At 39.3% G+C, this 25573-nt stretch overlaps 1 protein-coding gene across 1 annotated transcript in view; it reads left to right on the top strand.

The window, feature by feature from the left end:
- The window catches only part of SNAP91 (synaptosome associated protein 91), a 96540-nt gene that overhangs the window by 48528 nt on the left and 22439 nt on the right, over positions 1-25573 (top strand). The window contains exons 10-19 of the mRNA XM_081314623.1: positions 2775-2845; positions 5480-5507; positions 9799-9908; positions 10245-10351; positions 15001-15153; positions 18749-18856; positions 19397-19660; positions 19834-19914; positions 20061-20132; positions 23991-24074. Coding sequence (XP_081170749.1) covers positions 2775-2845; positions 5480-5507; positions 9799-9908; positions 10245-10351; positions 15001-15153; positions 18749-18856; positions 19397-19660; positions 19834-19914; positions 20061-20132; positions 23991-24074 — 1078 coding nt within the window. The remainder of the gene's footprint in view (positions 1-2774; positions 2846-5479; positions 5508-9798; positions 9909-10244; positions 10352-15000; positions 15154-18748; positions 18857-19396; positions 19661-19833; positions 19915-20060; positions 20133-23990; positions 24075-25573) is intronic.

The raw sequence follows: 25573 nt of genomic DNA, 5'->3' as shown, positions 1-25573 counted from the left end.
TGTTCCACCTAGTTAACTGCCAGTCTTTCAATTTGAACAAAATAAGTTAGTGGCCTTGATTAATGTTCCCTTTTGTTTTTAATGTAATTTATTAAATTTCAGTAGCATGAGTAAAAAGTAAATAAAAAAGGAAGTTGACAAGGTGGAAAAAGACAAAAAGCAAAATAAAAGTGCAGAAAGCTCCCTTTTCTGTTTGCAAGTAATGTTTTGACATTGAATATAGAAAGGCATAGACTAAGTAATCATTTAATTGCAAAAGTATTTTCCAAAATGGCTGGCTAGATGGCAGCACTTAGCTGACTTGGCCAATCTCAAAAATTAAGGCAGACCTAATGGAGCTTGGATGGGAGAGCACCAGGGAATCCCAGAGTAACAGATTAGATTGGAAAATTAAAAAACAAATAAACAGAGGCAGTGGCAAACCAGTTCTATATTGTTGCCAAGAGAAAACATGGATGTATCCTTGACATTCTCAAACATCAATATCAACTTGAGGAAGACTTGGCTTCATCAGTTCATATAAATTCCGTACACCAAATTTCCTATAGATTCATGAATAGAGATTTCTGATTATGCTTTGAAGTAGTATAAAGGCTACTTTTGTTTTTATATTATTTATATTCATTTATATATTTATTTTATTTTATTGTTAAATGGATAAGTTCTAACTATTTATATGAACTAATCAACAGATGTGTATGCTCATAAAATTGGTACCTTATCAACACATTATGAATCAATAAATGGGAAAAGGTTTTTTTAATTGAACCCTTAGTTATCTGTTTTGATGAGATTAGAAGCATATTTCCTAATTATGATATATTTCATGATTTTGTATTCAGTATCCTATTAGTACCTTCTTGCATTTTCAGAAATGGTAGTAGACTATGATATTTGATTGTCTTTCTGTCTTATGATGAAGAACAGGATTCTTTAGTGATCTATTACGACAATATATTGCAGAAAGATCATATGTAATGCATATCATTATAGAGAAGGATATGAAATATACTTCTTCAACATTGGGGGAAAAAGGGAAGTGTTGACCACTATACCTTCTGCCAATTCTGAATTTGACAGCCATTTACATAGCACATGGAAACCGTCTCAGATAATGGACAAAAAGTTGACAAAAAATGGAACATTTGTGTATTTAATCAGACAATTCTATTTTAATGATGTCTTTCTAAGTAATGGTTCTAGAAAGGCCCTGGTACAGACCTTAAAAACTAGTATTAGAGATTTGAACCAGTGACCTACAACTTGTAAGTCCAGTTCATTCCATATGCCTGGGGAAATAGATTATTAAGTATAATTAGTTTGAACCTATTGCTATTGCTATCTCTAAGACAGCTTAAACTTACATTAAGAAACCTTTCTTGAGGCAGAACAACACATCTCTACATATTTTTAAAAAGAACTTTATATGTACTCCAGGATTTTTGTTGTGAATTTAGATGATATCTTGGTCTTCTTCCAAGGTATACTTTGTGTGTTGAAGTTTAGATAAGGTTAGAACAAGTTTGCATTAAATCTGTGGTATATGTCTAGCTCTGTTGCAACTTGAAGGTAATTTGTTATAAATTGAACAAATAAACAGGTTCAGAAGCTATGTGTGCTAATTTAGTCCTAACTGCAATCTTTCTATATTGTTATGCCCAATTAAGTTTTTAATGGTTTAAATTTAATTTGTGTATTTAAAAACTCATAGATATTGCTAACCTAAGTGATACAAATGATGGACTTATCATGATGAAACATAATATGTATCTACCTTATGCCTGGAAAAAAAATCTGATCACTAGAAATCTGTTTATATAAGTATTACTTCATCTGGGAATTTCAAAGATACTCTTTATTCTTACTGCACTTGGAGTCATTTCTCATTTTAATAACAGCAAGAGCATGACTAGATTAAAACAGTACAATAAATGTTAAGGGAGAGATTACTTGAATTTAATCATAATTTTAAGACTAATGTTTGGATTTTAAAAAAAATGTTTTTACATTGCCTGAGTGGAAAATTTTTACTTCATGATTCTTAAAAAAATAAAAACATGCCCTGAGCAGGTGTGAAAAAATAATTCTGAAGAATGTCATGAATTGCTTCTCAGAAATATTTGGACCAGTAACATAAACTTTGAAGGATGAATTAGGTTTTATGAGAAACAGAATTCTGACCACTAACTTTCAGTATTCAGAATCTGTAATATGTAATGCATTCTGTGTCTTATGCCCCTCCTTTATATTATTAGACACGAGAAAGTGAAGTGTGGTAGGCATTGGTTAACATTACACGGAGGAAATGTCTAGTATGGGGACCTCAGGTTTTATGTTCATTTTAGTGTATAGTTCCCTGTTTTGTTACAGATCTAATTCTACAGAGAATAAATTGCCAGATTTTTCATTAGGTTGACCATGTATTTAAGTATGCATGCATATGTTTTGTGTATAGATTAACATTTGTGCTATTAATAATGTCTAATATACACCGATTCTGGCTTCAGTTTGCATTCCAACTTATAACCTCTTCCTCCAAAAAATGTACTTCGGCATAATATACAATTCATAGTAGCATGGAAATGGTCTTTTGCACAGTTGTTTTATGCATTAAGTGGGATAGGCGGCAAATAAATTTAACAAACAAATAAATAGCATATGCATGCAAATAATTGATTCAAAGAAAAAACTCTGGAAATGCCTCTTGATCTCCGTATCAATTGCTTTTTCTAATGTTCCTTGATTTTAAATGTGTTTTTTCATTATATTTTTAGGCTCCCAGTAGTCTTATGGAGACTCTTGAACAGCATCTAAATACTTTGGAAGGAAAGAAACCTGGGAACAAGTATGAAGAGATTTTATAGATTTATATAAAGAGGTTGTAGGGAGAGAATCTGTGTATCAGTTTGAGCATTGCTTGGTGAAGTTTTTGGCTCCTTACTAGAAAAAGCATTGAACGTTCATTATACTGTGGTAAACACAAAACAGCATCTCAACTGATGATTGTAATAAGCTGCATGTATCTCTCTCTTCCTGAGTTTTCTCATTGCCTAGTGATAGCTTTATTGCTATCATTTGATAGCCACTTATTGAAGGAATATTAGCAACCTAGAGCTGCACTGGTGTCTATATACATACTACTTTGTACTGACACATTATCTCCAGTCTTCCTTTCAGAATGGATGGTACATGTATGTGTTGTGAGATTATTGCTTACCTGTTGGTATGAAGGATATAATTGGGTTTTCCTGGGTAGCAAAAATGGCATAACAGTCATGTTTCCAGCTGATGAAAGAAGCTGTAATGGGGAAACACAGAGTAAATGTGTGTTAACCCATATGGTATATTTGAGCATGTAGGATTGCAGTTGTAAATATTTACAGATATTATAAATGATTAAAACAGATAGAAATTTGTAGCTTGTATCAGTAGGTTCCTTCAATCACAACAGCGATTTGGAACTTGGCTCTGTCACTTTGTACGATAAAAAAACTAGATGCATTTATGACATTATATAAAATTAATTAATAAGGGATATTGCTTCCTTTTCATTGCTGCATTTTTTTTGAATATTCCAAAATTAATTATATGACGTTAATACAAAGTGTGATATCCAAGATCTGGCCTTGTGTTGCATAGAAACTGTTGCAAAGTAGAATGTGGCTGAAAGTTATAGATAGCCCAATGCAATCCATTTCAAGTTTAACCAAGGTTGTCATCCTAATTAATGTAACAGAATTCAACAGACAGAATTTCCTCCTGAGTATACGTGCTATAAATACCGCTTTTTAAGTTAATTTGTAAAGTTCCTTGTGTTCTACTCTAAGCAAACTTTTTTTAATAGTCTGCATTTTATCATCCAATGTTAGTAATGATTGGAAGAAATTAAAATAGGCTGGCATTAACTGATCTTGTTTTTCTGTATCCCTCTCTTTTATTTGCATAATGGATGTTTTGCCACTTAGTGATGGGTAAGTAAACTTACTAATGTGTATGCCTGTGTGTATTTTGTATCAGTCTGTTTAATGAAAACTTATAATTTATGAATATTAGTTTCTTACCAGTAATTTGCATGCTGTTTTGGAACTCTGGAAAATGAAATGCCTGTGAAGCACAATGGTAATTTTCATGTTTACAGTATTTATGAAAATATAATTTCTGTTCTAAAAAGATAATTAACTGTAAACTCACACTGCTAGCTAAATTGTTACTTGGCTTATGGCTCACTGATTTTATTTAGCTCCTTGCAGTAAACCATAAAAAGATTAATCTCCTACAATGCTTTGTGGATATGTTAAGAGCCCACTTCAATCTTTTTAACAAAACTTCAAAATCAAAGGGAAGTTAAATAAACTTTTTTTAAAAAGATTTGGGTAACAAGTATTGATTGAATTTTGTTTGGAGATGATAGACTATATGAGTTGGATTTAGGGCAAGGTTATATATATATATATATATATATATATATATATATATATATATATATATATATATATATATATATATATATATATATATATTGCCTCAGTGTTTCAATTAAGGCAATATTTTTTTAAGAAAAAATCAGGGATGATATTAAGGTTCAGAATACATACAATGTTTCCGTGAAAATAAGACCCGGTCTTATATTTTTTTGCCTCCAAAAGAGACATTAGGTCTTATTTTCAGGGATGTCTTTTTTCCCGACACCTGCCTTGCCTTGCCATGGTGGCATCAACAGCCCCATCTAGCAGGAGCCCACACAGCCGCCACCCCAGTTCTTCTGTGGCCACTTGTTGGTGCCGCCATGAGGCATGACAGGTGTCAGCACATGGGACGCCTGGCAGTGGGGGTCCTGAGGTAAGTGGATGAGGGGCATGTGGGACAGCTCCCCTCGCCTCTCCTCACTTCATGTCGAAGAACCAGGCAGTGTGACGGAATGCATGGGCGGCCAAATGCCCCAGCTCTTAAGTAGGGCTTATTTTGTGGGTAGGGCTTATATTAGGCACATACGTAAAAATCAAGCTAGGGCTTATTTTCGGGATAGGTCTTATTTTTGTGAAAACACAGTATTTAAGTCACCTTTTTCCGATTTGAAGTACAATCATTATCAACAGTTTCTATTTGTTTGTTCCTTTATCTTTTTATCATTTTTATGGGCACTTTAACTTATATCGTGATTTGCCATATTTCCGAACAGATCAATTAATTTCACATTTTAACCATATAATGTTTGATTTAGAATGAAATTATTAGAGAATATTTTAAATTTTTTCTTCCATTTTAAAAAAGAGCAATGAAAAAGGTTTAGGAAGAAATGAGTTGTCCCTATTTTTAATATGTTTTCCCATCTGTTTTTAAAATAGAAAATTTGTTTTACAATTGCAGTGGCAATCACTATTGTTTAAAATATTTATATAGTTTGCCAGATTTTTCTGTGTTTATAACTAACAAATAAAATCTGTTCCTGAATCGTATTTTCTTACATTAATTCTTCTAGGTCTGGTGCTCCTTCACCCTTGGGCAAGGTAATTTAAAGATTTATATAACTAGTCAAGTCTTCAGTTAAATATGTAAACTGGAAAAGTCTTATGCTTCCTAAGAATGTATAAAATTGGTATTTGATCTCTTACTGTTTGTATCCCATACATCTACATTACTTTTCATTTCTATGTGAAAAATATTACACAGGATGACCTCTTTCCAGAGAATTAAACTATAGAATCAAACATAAGCATGTATCCATAGAAATTAATTTTCCTTTAGCCCCACTGAAATAGATGTCACCAAAAGGAGACTAGTTTCCCTGGATTCAAACATTAAGTAATATAGGTAGTCTTTGAACTATGACCTTTTGGTCAGCATGAGTTCCAGGTTAAAACAGCACTGAATGAGTGGTCGTCAAGGTTCTGGCCATCCCTGCCCACCCACAGTCATGAATTTGCAAAATGTTATTTACATCAGGTTACTAAGTGCCTGAAATCATTTATCTGCAACCTTCCATGCCAACTTTTCCAGAAAGTCAATGAGGAAGCCAGTAGGGAAGTTCACATGTTACTGGGGTAGATCTCCCCCACCAGTGCATCCTCTAGCCCCTCTGCACTTGCTCTGCATTATCCACTTGAGTACCCCAACATATCATCCCTGATGAAAAGCAGCATCTTTTGCACACCCTTTCACACCTTCTCCGACACTCAAAAGTAAGATATAAGGATTACATGACGAGTAAATTTACAGTCAGCAATTATGTTTTAAGGGGGAAAATGTATAATAGATTTAATCACATTGTGCTGTCATGTCTTTCACCAGTATCACCTTAGAATTTAGGCTGCTATTTTTTAGGGCACAGGAAATTGAAAATAAGTGTGGCTGGTGAAAAGAGTATTACTAACTGCACCAGAAGTGCACATGATTCAGCTAAGGAATCTGCCTTGGATGTGCACATATCATTGTGTAATGAAGACAATTGCCACAACATGCTAAACCATATTGGGATTTTGCTTAATGTGAAGCCACAGCAGGACTTGGACTGTAGTGGACAAAGAGTTGTGTTCTGTAGTGAGCACAGAACACACAGTTGTCAAGCAAAAACAACAACAACAAAAGGAAAGAATTAGCTTGCCCTGTGTGTGACAACTTTGAACTCAATCCAAAGAAAATCATTGGCCAGAATAGGTGGGTGAAGTACCAGCAGACTACTACTTTGAGCAATGGATATGTTTGTGGCATTTGTAATAGTTCTTCCTCACAGCTATTTTGTGATAATGTACCCTTTTATAAAGTAACTTCCTTGCTTATAACCTATTCTGACATCCTGCTGGATATGTTGAAGGTTATATTTTTAAAAGCTTTTAAAAATTCAGTCTACATGAGGTTTCATGCATGATTTAACTTTGAAAATAATTGAATGGAAAATTTTCCTGCTGTGAAGCAAAAATGTGAAACATAGTGGTTTCTTGGACATTTCCTAGTTACTATAGATTTCAAATTTGACAGCTTTGATGTTGCTGGCTGAGACAGCTTTGGCAATACAGTTTTTAAATAAGGGTGAAAGTACTTCTCAGGATTAAATCTAAGACTGCTTCTCACTAATACATTTCATAGAGGAGTTGTTATTTTTTTTTAAAAAACGCATGTTGTCTTTTATCAACACTGCAGTTTTCCTAATATAGATGCAGAAGTATATTTAGTATTAAAATCCCTAGAGTGCTTTCAGTAATAGACAAAACAAAAGCTGCTAGAATTGGGTATGTTTAATTTAATGAAGAGAAGGACGAGGGGGTACATGATAGCAGTGTTTCAATATCTCAGGGGCTGCCACAAAGAAGAGGGAGTCAAGCTATTCTCCAAAGTGCCTGAAGGCAGGACAAGAAGCAACGGATGGAAACTAATCAAGGAGAGAAGCAACATAGAACTAAGGACAAACTTCCTGACAGAACAATTAACCAGTGGAACAACCTGCCTCCAGGAAGCTGTGAATGCTCCAACACTGGAAGTTTTTAAGAAGAGACTGGACAGCCATTTATCTGAAATGGTATAGGGTTTCCTGCCTGAGCAGGGGGCAGTGGCGTAGCGTGGGGGGTGCAGGGGGGGCCGGCCGCACCGGGCGCAACATCTGGGGGGGCGCGCTCGCACTGAGCTGCTCAGGGAGCCCCAAGGGCTGCACAGAGTCGGCTTGGCTCCGCTCTCGAGCTGCTCTTTCTTGCAAAGCGAAACGAGTCCGGCAGGTGAGATGGGCGGCCACATAAACTGAATAAAATAAATAGAAGCGCCTAACTCTCCGCCCAGGCTCAGGCCAACTGCAAGCGCCCCGCAGGCGCCCCGGCAGGCTTGGCCGAGCGAAGACGGACCCGCCGGCCGGCTGGCCTAGCTTCGTGCGCATGCGTGGCTTTATTTAGCGGGGCTCACGTGCGAGCTTGAATGCAGCGGCTCTTGCAGGTCGGAGCCCCGCCCAGCCGCCCTCGAGAGGGACCCGGAAGCATCCCGCATGCGCGCGACTCTTCTTGGAAAGTCTACGCCGCTGCGGGGCGCGTCTTTTCGGCGGTGCCATGACGTCACCGGGTTAGGGGGCGCAAATTGCCCTGGGTGCTGACAACCCACGCTACGCCACTGGCAGGGGGTTGGACTAGATAACCTCCAAGGTCCCTTCCAACTTTATTATTAATATTACTTAAAATCCAGTTGAAAAAAATCAAGAATAATCAGTAAGGTTTGGATGAAAAGATTTTAATTTCTTTCCTAATGGTAAAGGAAAGGTTAATGTTTTATAGCTTTGATATGATGGTTGCATGTTACTACCATATCCTGAACAAATGGACTTCTGAACTTAAATGAAAGCTCTATGCCTTTCTCACCACACTTAATGTTTCACATAGTACACAAAAGCCTATCTTACAATGTTTTATTTAACAATCCAGAATCAAAGATCCTATTGCTGTCCAAACAGTCATAGTAAACAGTCTACATTTCAGAGTTGTCATCTCCTTCATAATTAGCTGCATGCAAATTTGTGTTCAAAACTTTTTATATTAACATCACTTTTATAAAATATACAGGATTGTCCAACTCTTAATGTACACAGTATACAATTTTTTCTGGGAAAAGATCTCAGAGGTGACTTGAATTTGTCTAGTGTGATAAAGCCAACATTTAAAATGGACTTAGCTTCGAAGACTTTCAATAAAGCATTTATTGTACAGAGGATTTATATTCCATACAAAGTCACCCTCCATCAGGAATGTACTGTTTTTGTTTTAAAGTATAAATGTATGAGAACTCTTACAGCAAAGGAGCATTCTTGATGGAAAGATATACTGCTAGTATCTTTTCCTACGTGGCTCTTGACAGAATGCCAATTTTTGTGCTGGCCATAAAAAATTGAGATCTTATTTAGTCATTGATCCCCAGATAATGCTGAGTTGTGAGCAAAAATTCAAGGGAAACATTCAGAGCAGCCTTTTGAAATGCTTTTCTTACTGTAACTCCTGTTTTGGCTCTTGATTCTTTAATATTAGCCCATGTGTTCTTTTCCTTAAGGTTTTTATAAAGCTAATTTGAAGTTCATTACATAATGATTAAATAGTGTTCATTTAAGTCAAACTTCATGTTACTCTGCTGTGATATCACTGAAGAATTTTTTAGAGGGCCTGTTCAGGCTTGGAAACTTCCTATAAAAATAGGGGTATTTTAGGTTTTTATTCACCATTAAAATCTGCATATATTTGCAGGCTTTCCTTCCAATAATTAACAGAAAACATTAATATTTTAGAAAAACTTCTTTTGTGGTGATAGCATGATTAATGTTTCTTTAGCTTCCCACTTAAAGGTAAAAGTAAAGGTAAAGATTCCCCCGCACATGTGTGCTAGTCGTTTCCGACTTTAGGGGCCGGTGCTCATCTCCGTTTCAAAGCCGAAGAGCCAGCGCTTGTCCGAGGACGTCTCCGTGGTCATGTGGCCGGCATGACTAGACGCCAAAGGCACATGGAACGCTGTTACCTTCCCACCGTAGTGGTCCCTATTTTTCTACTTGCATTTTTACGCGCTTTCGAACTGCTAGGTTGGCAGAAGCTGGGACGAGTAACAGGCGCTCACTCTGTTACACGGCACTCGGGATTTGACCCGCCAAACTGCTGACCTTCTGATCGACAAGCTCAGCGTCCTAACCCACTGAGCCGAAATTAAATAGATTTAATTTATGTTACTTTTTATTTTTTGTAAGCTGCCCAGAGTCACTGAGAGTGAGCGGGTGGCCATATAAATTTTATTAAATAAATAAAATAAATATATAAATATATGTCCTAACCAGCTCTTCTTTTCCAGTCTTCTCCAGCCACAACGGTTACATCTCCCAATTCTACCCCAGCAAAAAGTATTGATACATCTCCACCAATTGATCTTTTTGCAACATCTTCAACAACGGCTCCAGTAAGGTTAGTTTGGTTGAGAATATGATACTTACTTTTAAAATATTTGGTACAGGTAGTCCTCAACTTAAAACAGTTCATTTAGTGACCATTCAAAGTTACTGTGACACTGAAAAAAGTGACTTATGACCGTTTTTCACAGACCTTTCAAGCCTAACTTCTCTGTAGAACACTAGGTTGGGGAAAGTTGATACAAGATCACAACAATTTGTACAGTTCTAATTATATTCTTGAATATGCCATTATATTTTGTTTAATTCTTGCAAATAAATTCACAGGACTTCAAAATTACTTCTGACTTTTATCCAAATACTTCTTTGGTATTTTTTCCTCTTGTAATAGTGCTTCCAAGCTCTCCAGTGATCTTCTAGATCTTCAACCAGACTTCACATCTGGCCCTGCACAAGCAGCTTCAGCAGCTCCCCCTGGTGGAACAACTTCATGGGAAGGTAAAACCTTTATGATTTTAATTCCCCAAAACTTAATTTCAGAATAAAGCTGGAATGCTGACCATGCTTTCTTAATTCTGCTTCTTATGCCTAAGACTATTTGAACTGATTACAGCAATTTTGTAAAATTGGACTTTCCCAGTCATTCAGGCCTCTAGATGTGTCAGAGTACATCATTTCTACTTGCCAGCCATCTAACACCTCTGGAAATCTCCAGTTTGAGGGGGAAAATACCATTATATTGAATTTTAAAGTTTCATCTTTATAACATATTTTAACTTCAGAATAATATTTTTGAATACAATGTCTATTTGTACTGATATTATCCCATTGTATGTTTCAAACGAACATATCCTGAAAGCTTTGTTTCATGAATCAGCCTGTGTTTGAATCTAAAGAAATTCTAAAATGTGTTTCTCCTTTTACATTTTATTGGCCTATAATCAAAGCACTATATTCCTAACTCTGTTGGATTTAATTATCTCCTTCTGCAGAAGGAATTTGACATTTAAAATTTGAATGCTTTAAACTGCCATTCAAAATGCAGGCAATTGGAACTACAGTGGATACTGTTGGAATTCAGTACATTTTTTTAACATCTATTGAAAATATTGAGCCTATTATAAAACCAACAGGACACACAGATTTTGGTCATTTAAAAATAGCATTTTAGGTTATAATGTTTTTCTTCGTAAGTGGCATTAGAACTCTTTCTAACAATGTGCAGAGGTGCAACCTTATCTGTTGTAGCAAAACTGTTGTAAAAACTAACCGAGGTATTATGGGTTAAATTTTTTTAATGGTATCCTTCCCCATACCTGAGAGTGGCAGGCCAGGTTGTGTGGTGCACACCTGCCTTTATTCTCTAAAAGAAAAAAAGGCCAAGAGACTTGGACAACTCAACTAGGATTATTTCTTGTTCCTTTGGGCTATAAGGTCACGTGTAATGTACATATATGTGCAAACAATTAGGATGCGCTCTCTCCAGCTTTTGCCACTTGAATTGGTTCCCTCAATCTTCATAGTGGTAAAGCTAGTTCTGTCCCAGAGGTCTTCTTCATGTCATTGCATTTATTTAATGTGTACTTTGGCAGTGCTAGAAAAAGGGGAAGAAGATGAATGTATTGTCAGCTGCATGCTTTCTTCTATGCATCTAATGTAAAGAGAAAATCCCATCTATGTCCTATCCTAGAGAACAACGCAGATAGATCTTTCCTTTCTGAGACTTAATGAAGTATTGTTTGCACTATCTTGTTCCTTCCCCAGTTCACCCTATCAAAGCAAGAATTGTTTAGTACATCCGCATATATCTGAATTGTCTCAAGAGTCTTTCCAGGAAGGATGAGGGGAAATTTATTTTTAATCCTAAACCTACATCAACACAGCTCCAACAATGAACGAAGGGATTGTGTTCACGCAGCATCTAAATTTTTATTTTGGCAAATATAGAAGATGCAATACCTTCACTAGAAACAAGTGATGATCAGACTGGGATAGTTTTACAGAACAATTACTTTCTGGGGGAAAGATGTGGTATTTTTTCCACGGTTTCTAAAGGACAGCACTACATTTAATGTTTACAAACTGTAATTTAGCAAAATTGCTATTGATGATCAGTGATACTAGGTGAATTAGCTAATTACTGCCTAAAGATTTTCATGATCATAATTCACAAAATCCATCAACATGATAATGAATGTGGGAAAGCAGCAGCACAGAAGCAATCATCTGCTCACCCTCACTTAACAACAAATATTTTCCTTAAAGTACTTGAGAGGCAGAACTGCAGCAAACAAGCCAACCAACAAGATCAAATATGTCTTTGCAGCAAAATGTATTAGAGAACTGTATCTGTAGTAAATAAGAGCACGAATGGAAAATGTGCACATCAGAGTCATCAAATCATCCAGCCAAACAAATCCTGTTGGGAAGAAAAACCTGTGCTGGTTTGCTGAGCTTGGGCCTATGTGTACAAGTTTGTTTATGCTCTTTTGTCCTGTTGATTACAACATGGAACTTTTGTAGGGCCACTAAAGATGAAAATTCACTTATCTTTTAAAGGCACCATGAATTTAACCGTGAGCCAGTCAGAAGACCATGATTAAAATATGAACTTACACAGTTGGCATGACTAAACGTATACAACAGATGGATTGAAGGACATTATTTTTCAAATATGCACACAAAACCCATCTACTTTGTTTCAGAAAAAAACTTTTAAGACGTAGCGGTAGCTTTCTTCCAGGCAGTCAGAATGTGACATCATAAATCTCCAAGAGAGAGTGCATGCAATGTTATTCTGTGTGAGTCGCTGGCCCTAGCATTGCTTTTACACTGCAGCATGTGTATATGCCCCTGGCCTTAGCATCCCCTTTTGACCCAACTGCATATACAGGTAGTCCTCCACTTACAACAGTTCATTCAGTGACCATTCAAAGTTACAACAGCACTGGAAAAAAGTGACTTATGAACCATTTTTCACACTTATATCCATTGCAGCCTCCCCGTGGTCATATGATCAAAATTCAGACGCTTGGCAACTGATTCATATTTGGGTTGCAGTGTCCTGGGGTCACATGATCCCCTTTTGCGACCTTCTGACAAGCATAGTCAATGGGGAAGCCAGATCTGCTTAACAACTGTGTTACAGTACTTAATAACTGCGGTGATTCACTTAACAACTGTGGCAAGAAAGATTGTAAAAGGGAGCAGAATTCACTTAACAAATGTTTTGCTTGGCAACATAAATTTTGGGCTTAATTGTGGTCGTAACTCGAGGACTACCTGTATGACTGGGTATAGAAGCAGCAGCAGTAGCAGCATTGGCCACAGGTGAAAGTGTGCGGGCGGTGAAAGCGGAGGGCAAGGTATGAAGAGGAAAGCAAATGAATCCTATAGCAATTTCAGGGAATCTCATACACTACGGACATCACTCGGGTGGTTCTTCAGTGACTGGAAGAAAGTCCTATGCTTTGTAGGTGAGTCAATGACAGGCTTAGAGTGCAATCCAGCTGAGTTAGCATAAGAAAGACACAATGTGTTCCTCATCATAGCCATATCTGGGCAGGTTGCTCTCAGTCTTCTAGAGGGCAAGACAAGAGGACTAACCCTCGTTATCTTTCCCATTGTAGGATCAGGAAAATTCCAAAGTGAAAGAGTCAGATTCCAGGTGCCAATGATTGGGGTGAGCTGTGTCACCTGCCTAGACAGAACTCTTCCCCTCAAGACTCTGGTTGTGAGTGAGAAGTGTGTATTGCTGAGAAACATGGCCAGGTCTGACCAGAGCTTGACATTGGCTACCCAAGAACTGGAGTCTTATCTTCTTCTTTCCCCTGCTTGCTTAGTTAGCATCGTATGGAGTGTTTTGGGCTGCCTGTCAAGCCACCGAACAGTATCTTTCTCTGGAAATTGGCCATACACACTACTCAAGACAAGTTTGGCATGTTTGGGCATCTCATTACAAATCCTGTGTCAGAATTAAGGTTCTGGCTGGTCTTGCTACTGTTGGATGGCTTCTTCCTAGGCACAGTCTTAATTGTCCTCAGTTGGACAACTCCTGGAACAAGGAGAGAATTTTCCAAAGGGAAATTGTCACAACCGTTGTTGGAAGCCACAGGGCAGAAGTGGGCAACAAGGGGGATTCTAGAGGGGGTTCTGTAAATCCGAAGGCAGCTGCCTCCTTTACTTCACTATATTGACTTGATTGCATTTTGAATCTCCCTTCCAAATTGCCAAACAAGCTTACCATTTTTTCACTCTTGATCTGGAAGGGATAAGAACCATAGAACAACTATTCAGGCAATTTTTGCTCAGCTCTGCAGCTTCAAAGGTGGGAAAAGTCCTTTTCTATTCATCAATGGATGGAAGACACACTTCTATAAAATGCAGGAAACCTGTGTAATAAAAACAATTTTAGGACTTTGGTATTATTGCTCATTACAACCAAATTCTAAACCCACTATTAGAATTGTTAATTTGCATTCAAGCAGAGATGCTTAATTATAGACTTTTTTAAATGGCCTTGCTTCTGTGATTTCTAAAATCAAATATTTAAAAGCACTTATCTCTGCTTATTTTGTTAAGACTTGGATTGTGAAGTGTTGTGCCATTTCTTCAAGCTGTTTCAGGTTCATTTTCTGGTGTTAAAAAAACTAATAACTATTTGCCAAGTATATCAAGTTAATTCTTCCTTTGAACAATAGTTTGTAGTTAGATAAGGCTGTGTCAGAGATGGGTTGAGAGGAGCCTTAGTCACTTAAGTCTTTGTTTCTAGGTGCTTTGGAAAAGGAAAAGAGACAGCATCATGTAAAACTGCATGCCAATACCAGTGACATATCTGGACTTAGAGCAGCATCCCGTTGATTTGAAATAGCCCCATTTTGGCAGAGAATGACTTCTGAGTAGCATGCATGTTGACTTTCTTAACCTTATTTTTTTTTACAATGCTTTCTTTTAATGGACATTTTACAGACCTCCTGGGAGAGGGTGAGTAATGCTTGATTTCTAAGCAGTTCTTCCAGCTGAAATGTTTAAATATTCAATTAGACTAGGCCTGTCTCTGTTTAATTTATTTTACTGTGCAATCTAGTGTTACTTTGGCCTTTTCTGCTTACTCTTCCTGTTTGATCTTCCTGTATGGACGCATGTAGACAGTTTGGCTGGATTTTCCAGTGTTACCTCTGAACCACAGATTTCAGATCCATTTGCACCAGAACCCACCCTAGCTCCTCCTGCTGCAACTGCTGAGTCAGCAACTACTTCTGCAACTACCACTGCTACTGCTGAGGTGGATCTCTTTGGAGGTTAGTTAGTTTATTTATTTTGCTACCACTTTCTCAACTGAAACATGGGGAGGACGGAGAAAACACCAATCGATTTGGGTAATTTTCTTCACTTCACCTACTGAATTAATAAAAAATTCTTGAAAAGGGACCCGACGTGCATATTGCCCTGTGCAAAAATGATTCTGAGAAGTAATCTTCATAGGAATATGATGGAGCTAACTTACCCATCATAAATGTGTTAAGTAGTGTGAATCTCTTTCCTTGTAAATAACAATGGGAGGGGAAAAATTGTGTTTGAGACATATAGAAAAATTTAATCCCACACACACACACACACTTATGGGCAGTCCCTTGTTCTGAAGCTATATTCAATCTGACTTGGAAATGCCAATTAGTACCCCAACTGTATCGTCTAAACCCTCTAAAGCAAATTGAACTTTGCGTAATTAAGCAAAAATATCTGCTTACCAGAGAAGCTAGTTATAGATATTGTACAGGTTTCTTTCTCTGAATGGGAGAAATAGATCTGTTGGTATTGCTGCAGTTATCACCATTAGCTATGTTATGCCAGACTGGGGAGAGGAGGTTGGCCCTTCTCTTGCCCTAACTTGTAGTCTACAGAATAATACAATTTTATGAGGTAAAAGTTTTTCAGAAGGAAAAGTACATACTGTAAAACAAACATACAATTGATTTAGTGATTCTTCAGGTAAGCAAAATGCTTCCAATATAACAACTGTGAAATTTTACCCCATTTTCAGTATCTGCTTTCAGCATTTCAGTGTGAATTTAGGGTAAAGCTTCCTGTTTACTTTAGCTAACTAGAGTTCTTGAAATTGAAATGTTCTCAGTTATTGGACAACTGCCATACAGTTTTCTGTAACGTGTTAAGCAAAACAAAATTGCTTAAAGGCTTCATTTATTAGAATACAAGTTCAGCACAATGAGAATTTGGCAGACTCCATTTCCTGTTGCTTTTTTTCTTATTACTTTGCTCTTTAATAGATCTTAAAGGCAGCTTTAACTTGTTCTGTTGCAAATCAGATGCATGTCTATATGAGCTTTTTAGAAAAGGCAGCAGGATTTTTATTTTCAAGGATGAATATTTTTAACATTAAATTGTCTGTGTCTTAATAAGCATGTGAGTCTTCCTGTTTCTAGAGAAATTGATCTTTCTAGTGGGAAATTGCATGGCAGCAAAACCAACAGTGTCCTGGTTTAATTCTGAATTGCCTTTTCAAACTCCCCACCATTGTGGCTACTTCAGTATTTCCCCATTTCTTCTAATCATTTTGCCCAGTCTAAATGCTGCTGGAGTTGGCAGAGTTTGTAATACTGTACACAACTAATAGAGAGTGAAGTAATTGGGTACTACCTTTTTCATAGCTGTAACGTTATTTAGAGGCAAGAGATTTTCTAGATTTGAATTTAGAAAACTAGACCTAGCCTTTTTCTGTTTCTCACAACCCAATGGACAATTCTAGGTGTCTCTAGTTGTAGAAAGTGCAAATGCTTTATTTCTCAACCTTGTAGCACATGTGAATTGCAGTCTATATTTTTCTCTGCTAGTTGATAAAGGAGGGCTTGTTTTGATTAACTCTAAAGGATAGTTTAGCATTGCATAAACAAGCTAGTGAATTTTTATCTCTGAGGATGGCAGAGAAAAAGATTAGAATCAATATCCTTCTTTAAAGTGACTGGAACTGGTCATTGAGAACGTTCTCATGATGTATAGTAGTAAAGCTAAGCTTATCCTTAAAATTAGGGACGTGGTGGCTCAGTGGGTTAAGACGCTGAGCTTGTCGATCTGAAGGTCGGCAGTTTGGCGGGTCGAATCCCGAGTGCCACGTAACAGAGTGAGCGCCTGTTACTCGTCCCAGCTTCTGCCAACCTAGCAGTTCGAAAGCACGTAAAAATGCAAGTAGAAAAATAGGGACCACTACGGTGGGAAGGTAACAGCGTTCCGTGCGCCTTTGGCGTCTAGTCATGCCGGCCACATGACCACGGAGACGTCCTCGGACAAGCGCTGGCTCTTCGGCTTTGAAACGGAGATGAGCACTGGCCCCTAGAGTTGGAAACGACTAGCACACATGTGCGGGGGAACCTTTACCTTTACCTTTATCCTTAAAATTGCCTTGAAGTTTTAACTGTGAGATACCTGAGGGAACAGCAATCAAGTGCCACTATTTTTACTTCTGTGGTTTAAGCTACTTGATCTGAACTGCTATGGCCACTCTGAAAATTTTCCTCCGATGACAAGAAATACTCTTGGAGGAGATGAAAAGAAAACACTAGTGGCAAGAAAGTAGTCCTACCAAAAGAATCAGTGGTATTAACAACATTGGAAAAGTAGTTTCAGCGTAATACTGTACTTTTTAACAACTCTGACCCAAAATTAGCCATTAACAAGCCATAAATTCCTGTTTGCTAAGTGGTGAACCAATCATACTCTGCCTCAGTATCTTAATTGGGAATTAGTTTGAACTGCGATTCATTGACACAAGCAAGAATTAGAAAACATGTCCTGATTTTGGCTGTTTTCAGTTATACTATATGAAGCAAATTTAAATCCAGAAGCAGAAGGTTCCCATTTCCCCCTTCCTACAGTGTTCTTGAAAAGGAGATTGGGCCTTGATCCACAGTCTTAATCCCACTTGCTCGTGAATTGCTAAAAAGGCCATCAAAGTTATAGCCTTTGATGTGTGCAAGAAAAAATAGACAATTGGTTGACTTCCTACCATTATTGGAGTGTAGTCTTAGGGAGACAAGTTCTTGTTGCACACATCCCAAGCTTGACGAGTCCCTTGCAATGGTGTGAATTGCTTTGTGTATCGCTTCTGCAAATAAATAAGGCCAATAATGTCACCTGAATTATTAGAATGCTATGGGTATAATTACTGTAATCCAAGTTAAGAGGAGTTGTAATTGAAGTGCAAATAACACTTTTTAGTCTACTTTACTTCCTCCAAGGGTGGCATAGTGGCTCCGTGGTTAAGACACTGGGCTTGTTGGCTGGAAAGCCGGCAGCCTGGGTTCAAGACCCAAGTGCCATGTTTTACTTTTTACTTTTTACCTTACTTCCCCAATCTTAGAGAATATATGAAACAATTTAACAGAACAGGAAAAGTTACTCTGTTAAATGTATGGTTACTGAATGATTTTTATGTTTATTTAGTAGGGTTTTTCCCCCCTTGGAGGTTACATATGCATACCAATGAAGGAGAATATTTGTAGCTCAGGGTTGAAATGAGGGGTCCTTGGTGCTTGTTTTCTTGCAGACGTTTCATTACCCTAACTAGGTAACATCACCAGTGCTGTTACATATGCATGCTGTTCAAGACCCTTATACAAGGAGCATTTTTCGCCATTAGCTTTTCTGCTTACCTTGTGTGTACTTGCAGATTATCGCAATCATCGCTGCCTAATATAATTACATGGGTTGAATTTAGTTTGAAAACTCTTGGTAGTTGCACAAAACAAATGCAACTGTCACCCTACGAAGCCGCATTTTGTATAAGGGATTTTTTTTATGCTATTTAACTTGGTTCTTTTACTATATTTTCTTCTTCTTTTTTTCTTCTTCTTAATTTCTGTTTCTAAACCTGCCCTCAAGATGCCTTTGCAGCTTCTCCTGGTGAAGCCCCTACAGCACCTGAAGGGGCAACAGCACCAGCTACCCCAACCCCTGTAGCAGCAGCTCTTGATGCATGTTCAGGAAATGGTGGGTTCCATCTCATTAGCTCGCCTGTCGTGGTTGGTGTGTGTGTGTGTCATACTACTTAAAATAAACTTCATGGCAGTATGTTTGTCACTTAAGTATGGTTTTTGTTTTTGTTTTGTTTAAAAAAAACATTTTCCCCAAGGTATTTGGACAAAAGTTCTAAATCGAACAAAAATTGTGTCAGGAAAGCACTCCTACATGATTTCACCAAAGCTTTTTTTTTCTTCATTGAAAAATGTTAACAATGCTGAATCTTGCATATAGCTGGTAGAAGATTTCTACAATGATGAGCAGAACTTTTCAAAGCACCTTAGTTCAAGGGAGAGGGAAAATGCATGTGGGCAGTTGGGCTCCTATTAGTACCAATGTCAGAGAATCAACAGTGGTTAACCAAGCTGTGCCTTTGATTTCTGTTTTTCGCATGTATGTATAAATTGTGATATGTGTGTGTGTGATTTAATCCACACAGGGTGTGACTTTTCCTGTCCTTCCCAGCTAATCCTTTATATATTTGTATATTCTGCCATTTCCTTTTACAAGACCCCTTTGCCCCATCAGAAGGCAATGCAGCTCCTGAGCTGGACCTCTTTGCTATGAAGCCAACTGAGACCAGCGTTCCTGTAGTTACCCCTACAACTAGTGCAGCTACTTCCTCAACCAGTCCTACTCCAGCTGCTGCTGTGGCCCCTCCAGCCCCTGCTACTACTGCTGCTGCTGCTACTGCTACTGTCACTACTGCTACTACATCTGCTACTACCACCACCACTACCACCACCTCTGCTCCTCCTCTAGATATCTTTGGTGGTAACTTATTTAATTCTTTCTTTCCACTGAATTTTTTTGGGGGTGAATTAGATTTTCAGCATATACAAAGTCTTTTTTGCATATTTAGTCTGTATGGCAATTATTCTTAGAAACAAACAAGTTTCATGACATGGAGATATAAATTAGTAAGACACAGTATATTCGTCATCTAGATTTGTTTGACTCCACACCTGCTGATGCTCCTCCACCACCTAAGTCAGATGCAGCTCCTACAATAGACCTGTTTGGGACAGGTAAATATATATAAAAGGTTCTGTCCTATAATAATCCAAGTCTGTGTTTTTAAATATCTATTTTATTTGATTTCTGAGCATTTTTTTGTCAATCATATACATATCTATCTCTAATCTTCATGTAATTTTTCTTTGGCTTCTGCAAGATACTTTTTCTTCTCCAACTACTGGAGCTTCTCCTGGGCCTGAGAATTCTCTCACTGGTGATCTGTTATCAGGTAGGTGCATTCTCTTTAGACCTAAGTTATTTGTATTTGTGTGACTTGTCAACTTTTTTCCAAAACACCTGTGAAACGTGATCAGTTTTAAACTATTGAAAAGTTAGTAATGTCAAAACTGAGCTGATCTCCTGAATATTCCCTGTGTCACTTTAGATGATCTTTGAGCAGGGATCCCCAACCCCTGATCCGTGGACCCGCATCGGTCCGCAGCCCACCAGGAACTGGGCCACTCAAGCGAGTGAAGCCCCCATCTGCACACACGCAGGATCCAGGCGGTGCGCAAAACCACTCTCCCCCCCCCAGTCCACGGAAAAACTGCCCTGCATGGACTGGTCCCTGGCACCCAAAAGGTTGAGGGCTGCTGCCTTTGAGCACATTTGTGCCATTATATTTGAAAAGAGGCGGCTCCCTCCCCCAAATTTTAGATTGTATAAGCCTTGTACAAGCAAGGCATTAACCTAGAACATGAGATTGTCAATCCTACATAAAATTTTGATACTAAAAATGAAAACATAATTATTTTTATTTAGGAAGGTAACGTGTGCCAGCTTCTGCTAATTTATAGTGCTAATCTTGTTTACAGACTTCTATATGCAGTTTACACTCCACATCCTGTTCAAATCATTGCTGAAAGATGGACAGAGTCAAAAGCTACCTGGAGAGCTTATTAATAATCATAATCCAGGAAGAAAGCTTTATGAGCTACCTACCCGTGTTTCTCCGGAAATAAGATCAGGTCTTTTTTTTTCCTCCAAAAGAAGCACCAGGTCTTATTTTCAGGGGATGTCTTATTCACCTCTGGCACTGACAGCCCCGCCCAGCCAGTCCACTTCTTCTGCAGCCGAAGGTGCTGCATTCCGGCCTGCATTTTGCAGTCAGGCCTTTCAGGAAGGCCTATGCAGCCGAGTACCGAGCTATGGATTCAATCCATAGTTCGGTCCTCAGCTGCAGAGATCTTGCAGAACCGAGCTATGAATTGAATCTATAGCTCATTTCTTGGCTGCAGTGGCCTTCCAGAAAGGCCCGTGACTGAGAAATGCAGAGCTGGCTGCAGAAGACACCGCAGAAGAAGCGGGTGGGCGAGGAAAAGCCTAGCTGCAAGGTAAGTGGGTGCAGCTCCACACCCCCACCCTAGCTTGATTTTTAGGTTTGTCCCTCACTCCAAAACTAGGGCTTATTTTTGGAGTAGGGCTTATTTTTGGGGTAGGGTTTATATTAGGCCTACCCCAAAAAATCAAGCTAGGGCTTATTTTCAGGTAGGCCTTACTTTTGGGGAAACACGGTAGTCTAATAGCACCTTCCCTTTTGACAGATTTACCTAGCAGTTTAGATGTGGCTCTAAGTGACAGTTACCTGCTATATTAATAAGCATTTTTAGGCTTTTTCTAGGATCATAATACTGTCCTCCACAGCTTATCAAAAGAAGGATCAGGAAGCTTCCATGATCAGGACGTTTTCATGCTACCCAGAATCCAGGAAATCTATAGTTTAAATTCTAGAAAGTTAACTATATCTGGCTGTAAAATTGTATCATATTTTGAATTAACCGGAATTCCTATAGAATGGATGAAATGAGAAATCTGAAAACAACAGCTCTTGAGCAGATGCAATAATATAAAACCAAGGCATAAATATATAATATAATATTATCTCGCGGCGCTAAGGAGGGCAAGGTCTAATTACTTTGCTACCCTTATCGCGTCCGCAGATAATCGCCCGACCGCCCTGTTTAAGGTGACCCGCTCCCTCCTGAATCTAGAGGTGAAGGAGGATCCCTTGCAGGGTCATGCTGAGGAATTTAGCCAACATCTGCTGGACAAAATCTCTCGGATCTGGACCAGTCTGGATTCCAACTGGGCAGAGTCTGACGATGAGAACTTGGACAGTCTTGTTGATGTTATCTGGGAAGAGTTCGATCCTGTGACTCTGGACGAGGTAGAAAGGATCATGAGGAAGCTAAGCTCCACTACATCCTTATTGGACCCGTGCCCCTCCTGGCTGGTTTATGCGGCTCGGGATGGGACACGAGGCTGGATCCATGCAGTGGTAACTGCTTCATTGAAAGAGGGCAGTTTCCCCGCAGCCTTGAAAGAAGCGGTGGTGAGACCCCTCCTCAAAAAGCCTTCCCTGGACCCAGCTGTTTTAAACAACTTTCGCCCGGTCTCCAACCTTCGCTTTCTTGTGAAGGTTGTTGAGAGCGTAGTGGCGCATCAGCTTCCTCTGTTCCTTGAAGATGCTGATTATCTAGACCCGTACCAATCGGGTTTCAGGCCCGGACACAGCACGGAGACGGCATTGGTCGCTCTGATGAATGATCTCTGGCGGGCTCGGGACAGGGGTCATTCCTCTGTCCTGGTCCTATTAGACCTCTCTGCGGCTTTTGATACCATCGACCATGGTATCTTACTGCGGCGTCTCAGGAGATTGGGAGTGGGAGGCACTGTTCTTCAGTGGTTCTCCTCCTACCTTCTGGAACGTTCACAGTGGGTGTTGGCGGGTGGCCAGAGATCGACCCCGAGGCCTCTCATTTATGGAGTTCCTCAGGGGTCGGTCCTCTCACCTCTCCTGTTTAACATCTATATGAAGCCGCTAGGTGAGATCATCCGTGGTTTTGGAGTGGGTTATCATCAGTATGCTGACGACACCCAGCTTTTCATCTCGACCCCGAACCACATCAGTGATGCCCTCGACGTGATGTCCCGTTGCCTGGAAGCGGTCCGGGAATGGATGGGGAAGAACAGGCTTCAACTCAAACCGGACAAGACTGAATGGCTGTACATACCGGCATGTCAGGATATTCAGATTATTCCATCTCTTAATATCGGGGGCAAGTTATTACCCCCCGTAGATAAGGCTCGCAATCTGGGTGTCCTCTTAGATTCACAGCTCTCCTTAGAAGATCATATAGGAGCTGTGACTAGAGGGGCCTTCGCCCAGGTTTGTCTGGTGCGCCAGCTGCGACCCTATCTGGACCTGGATGCCTTGCGTACAGTCACCCATGCACTTGTGACCTCTCGTCTTGACTACTGCAACGCTCTTTACATGGGGCTGCCCTTCAGAACCACTCGGAAGCTTCAGCTGGTGCAGAGTGCAGCTGCACGAGTGCTTTTGGGGGTCTCCCGATACTCCCACATTACACCTCTGCTCCGTGAGCTGCACTGGCTTCCAGTTGCCTTCCGGGTGAAATTCAAGGTGCTAGTGATGACATACAAAGCCCTACATGGCATGGGTCCGGATTACCTACGGGAGCACCTACTGCCAGCGTCAACATCCCTCCGTCCTGTGCGCTCCCACAGAGAGGGCCTCCTCAGGGTGCCACCGGTCAGAGAATGTCGGCTGGTGACCCCCAGGGGGAGAGCATTCTCGGTGGGTGCGCCAATCCTTTGGAACCGCTTACCAGCTGAAATCCGGATGGCCCCCGACCTTCGCTCCTTCCGGCGTGATCTAAAAACTTATCTATTCCAACAAGCCGGCCTGGCCTGATGGATTTGGGTTTTAAAATTTTCTCACTTTATTGCTTTATTGTATTCTTACTTTATTGCTCTGTACACCGCCCTGAGTCCTCTGGGAGAAGGGCGGTATATAAAACAAACAAATAAATAAATAAATACATACATACACACATACACACATATTACTGCGTGTGTACAAAATAAATAAAATTGGCCCAGAACAGTTTTTCTTTTCAACCTAATTTTTAAACATGCTGCTTTTATAGTGAATACTCTGTGAAAAATCTAAAGGGAATTTAGTTTTTCCAAGTCTTTCCAATATATATATTGTGTTGTGGATTCAAGGAAAATGGCCTCATCATTCCTAATTTGCTTTTACTAAATATTATCATGCTTACTCCAGTGGATGCATTTGCAGCACCATCGTCCCTGCCCACTGCTTCCCCGGCTAAAGTGGACTCTTCAGGTGTGATTGACCTGTTTGGTGGTGGGTATTGTTGTTCCTCACCATTCAAGTACTTCCCATTTCACTTCAGGGTTCATTTCATTTATCTTTGCCAGCAATTCAACGTTTCACAACAGTTACTTTTATTATGCTATGTTGTGCTTCATTTGCTTTCTAACTTGAGTGTTATGAAATGCAGTTTGGGTGTTCTTTTACTGTCGTCTGTCCTTATTACCATGCATGAAACTCCTTATTCAAGTAACTATTTCATTCTTCCTCCTACAGTATGCAATTTTCAGTTTTACAATTATGCTTCTCTATAGCATGTACCGTATTTTTCGGACCATAAGACACACCTGACCATAAGACGCACCCAGTTTTTAGAGCAGGAAAACAAGAAAAAAAATATTCTGAACCAAATAGTACCGGTATACTAGGAAGGAAGAAGGGGAGAGAGAGAGAGAAGGAAGGAAGGAAGGAGGGAGGGAGGAAGGAAGAAAGAGAGATAGAGAGAAAGAAAGAAAGAAAGAAAGAAAGAAAGAAAGAAAGAAAGAAAGAAAGAAAGAGAAAGAAAGAAGAAAGAAAGGAAAGAAAGAAAAAGAAAGGAAAGAAAGAAAGAAAGAGAAAGAAAGAAAGAAAGAAAGAAAAAGAAAGAGAGAAAGAAGGAAGGAAGGAAGAAGGAAGAAAGAAAGGGGGGAGGAGGGAGGGAGCAAGGAAGAGAGAGAGAGAAAGAAAGAAGGAAGGAAGTAAGGAAGGAAGGGAGAAGGAAGGAAGAAAGAGAGAAGGAAGGAAGGAAGAGAAGGAAGGAAGAAAGAAAGGAGGGAGGGAGGAAGAAAGAGAGAAAGAAAGAAAGAAAGAAAGAAAGAAAGGTAGGTACCGGTAGTTTCTTTTCCCTGAATAGGTTTTCTAAGATGCCGAAGCAATTTCAAACAATTAGCAGTATTATCTTGCAAATGGGAAATCACTTCCAATAAACTTCACAGAGAAACCTGCAGGGACAACCCCTCACGGCTTTGCCTATGAGGTTTAGTTTAGCAAAAGCTTTCTTTAGCAGCGAGGTAAAAGAAAGAAAATGTGCGCGCAGGGAGGGGGAAGGCAGTCAGAAGGCATGGCAGGCACGTCCGTATTTCGTCCCCTGCCGACCAATCACAGGGGCGGGGCGGAGAATTCCATGTCTTCATTCAATCACGTCTCTCCAATGGAGCTGATGGACTGCGCTGACTGAACGGGAGACAAGTGTTTTCGCTTACCTTCGGACCATAAGACGCACCTCGTTTTTCCACCCACTTTTGGGAGGGGAAAAGTGCATCTTATGGTCCGAAAAATACGGTATATTTCTCTTGACAGCTATCTGCTATCTACCGTATTTGTAGGTTAGAGATGGAGTGGAGGGAGAGTTAGAGATGGAGTGGGGGGATTATATATGAGAAATGGGGACTTTTGTGTGTGTGTTGGGGGGGAACAAATAGGGCTACACACACACATGGATGCACATACGTAAATTGAAAAAAATACCTTCAAAATAAAAGCAATACAGTTGT

This window comes from Vipera berus (genome assembly GCF_964194415.1).
Source record: "Vipera berus genome assembly, chromosome: 1".
Classification (NCBI taxonomy): domain Eukaryota; kingdom Metazoa; phylum Chordata; class Lepidosauria; order Squamata; family Viperidae; genus Vipera; species Vipera berus.
This window is presented reverse-complemented; position numbering and strand designations above follow the sequence as displayed.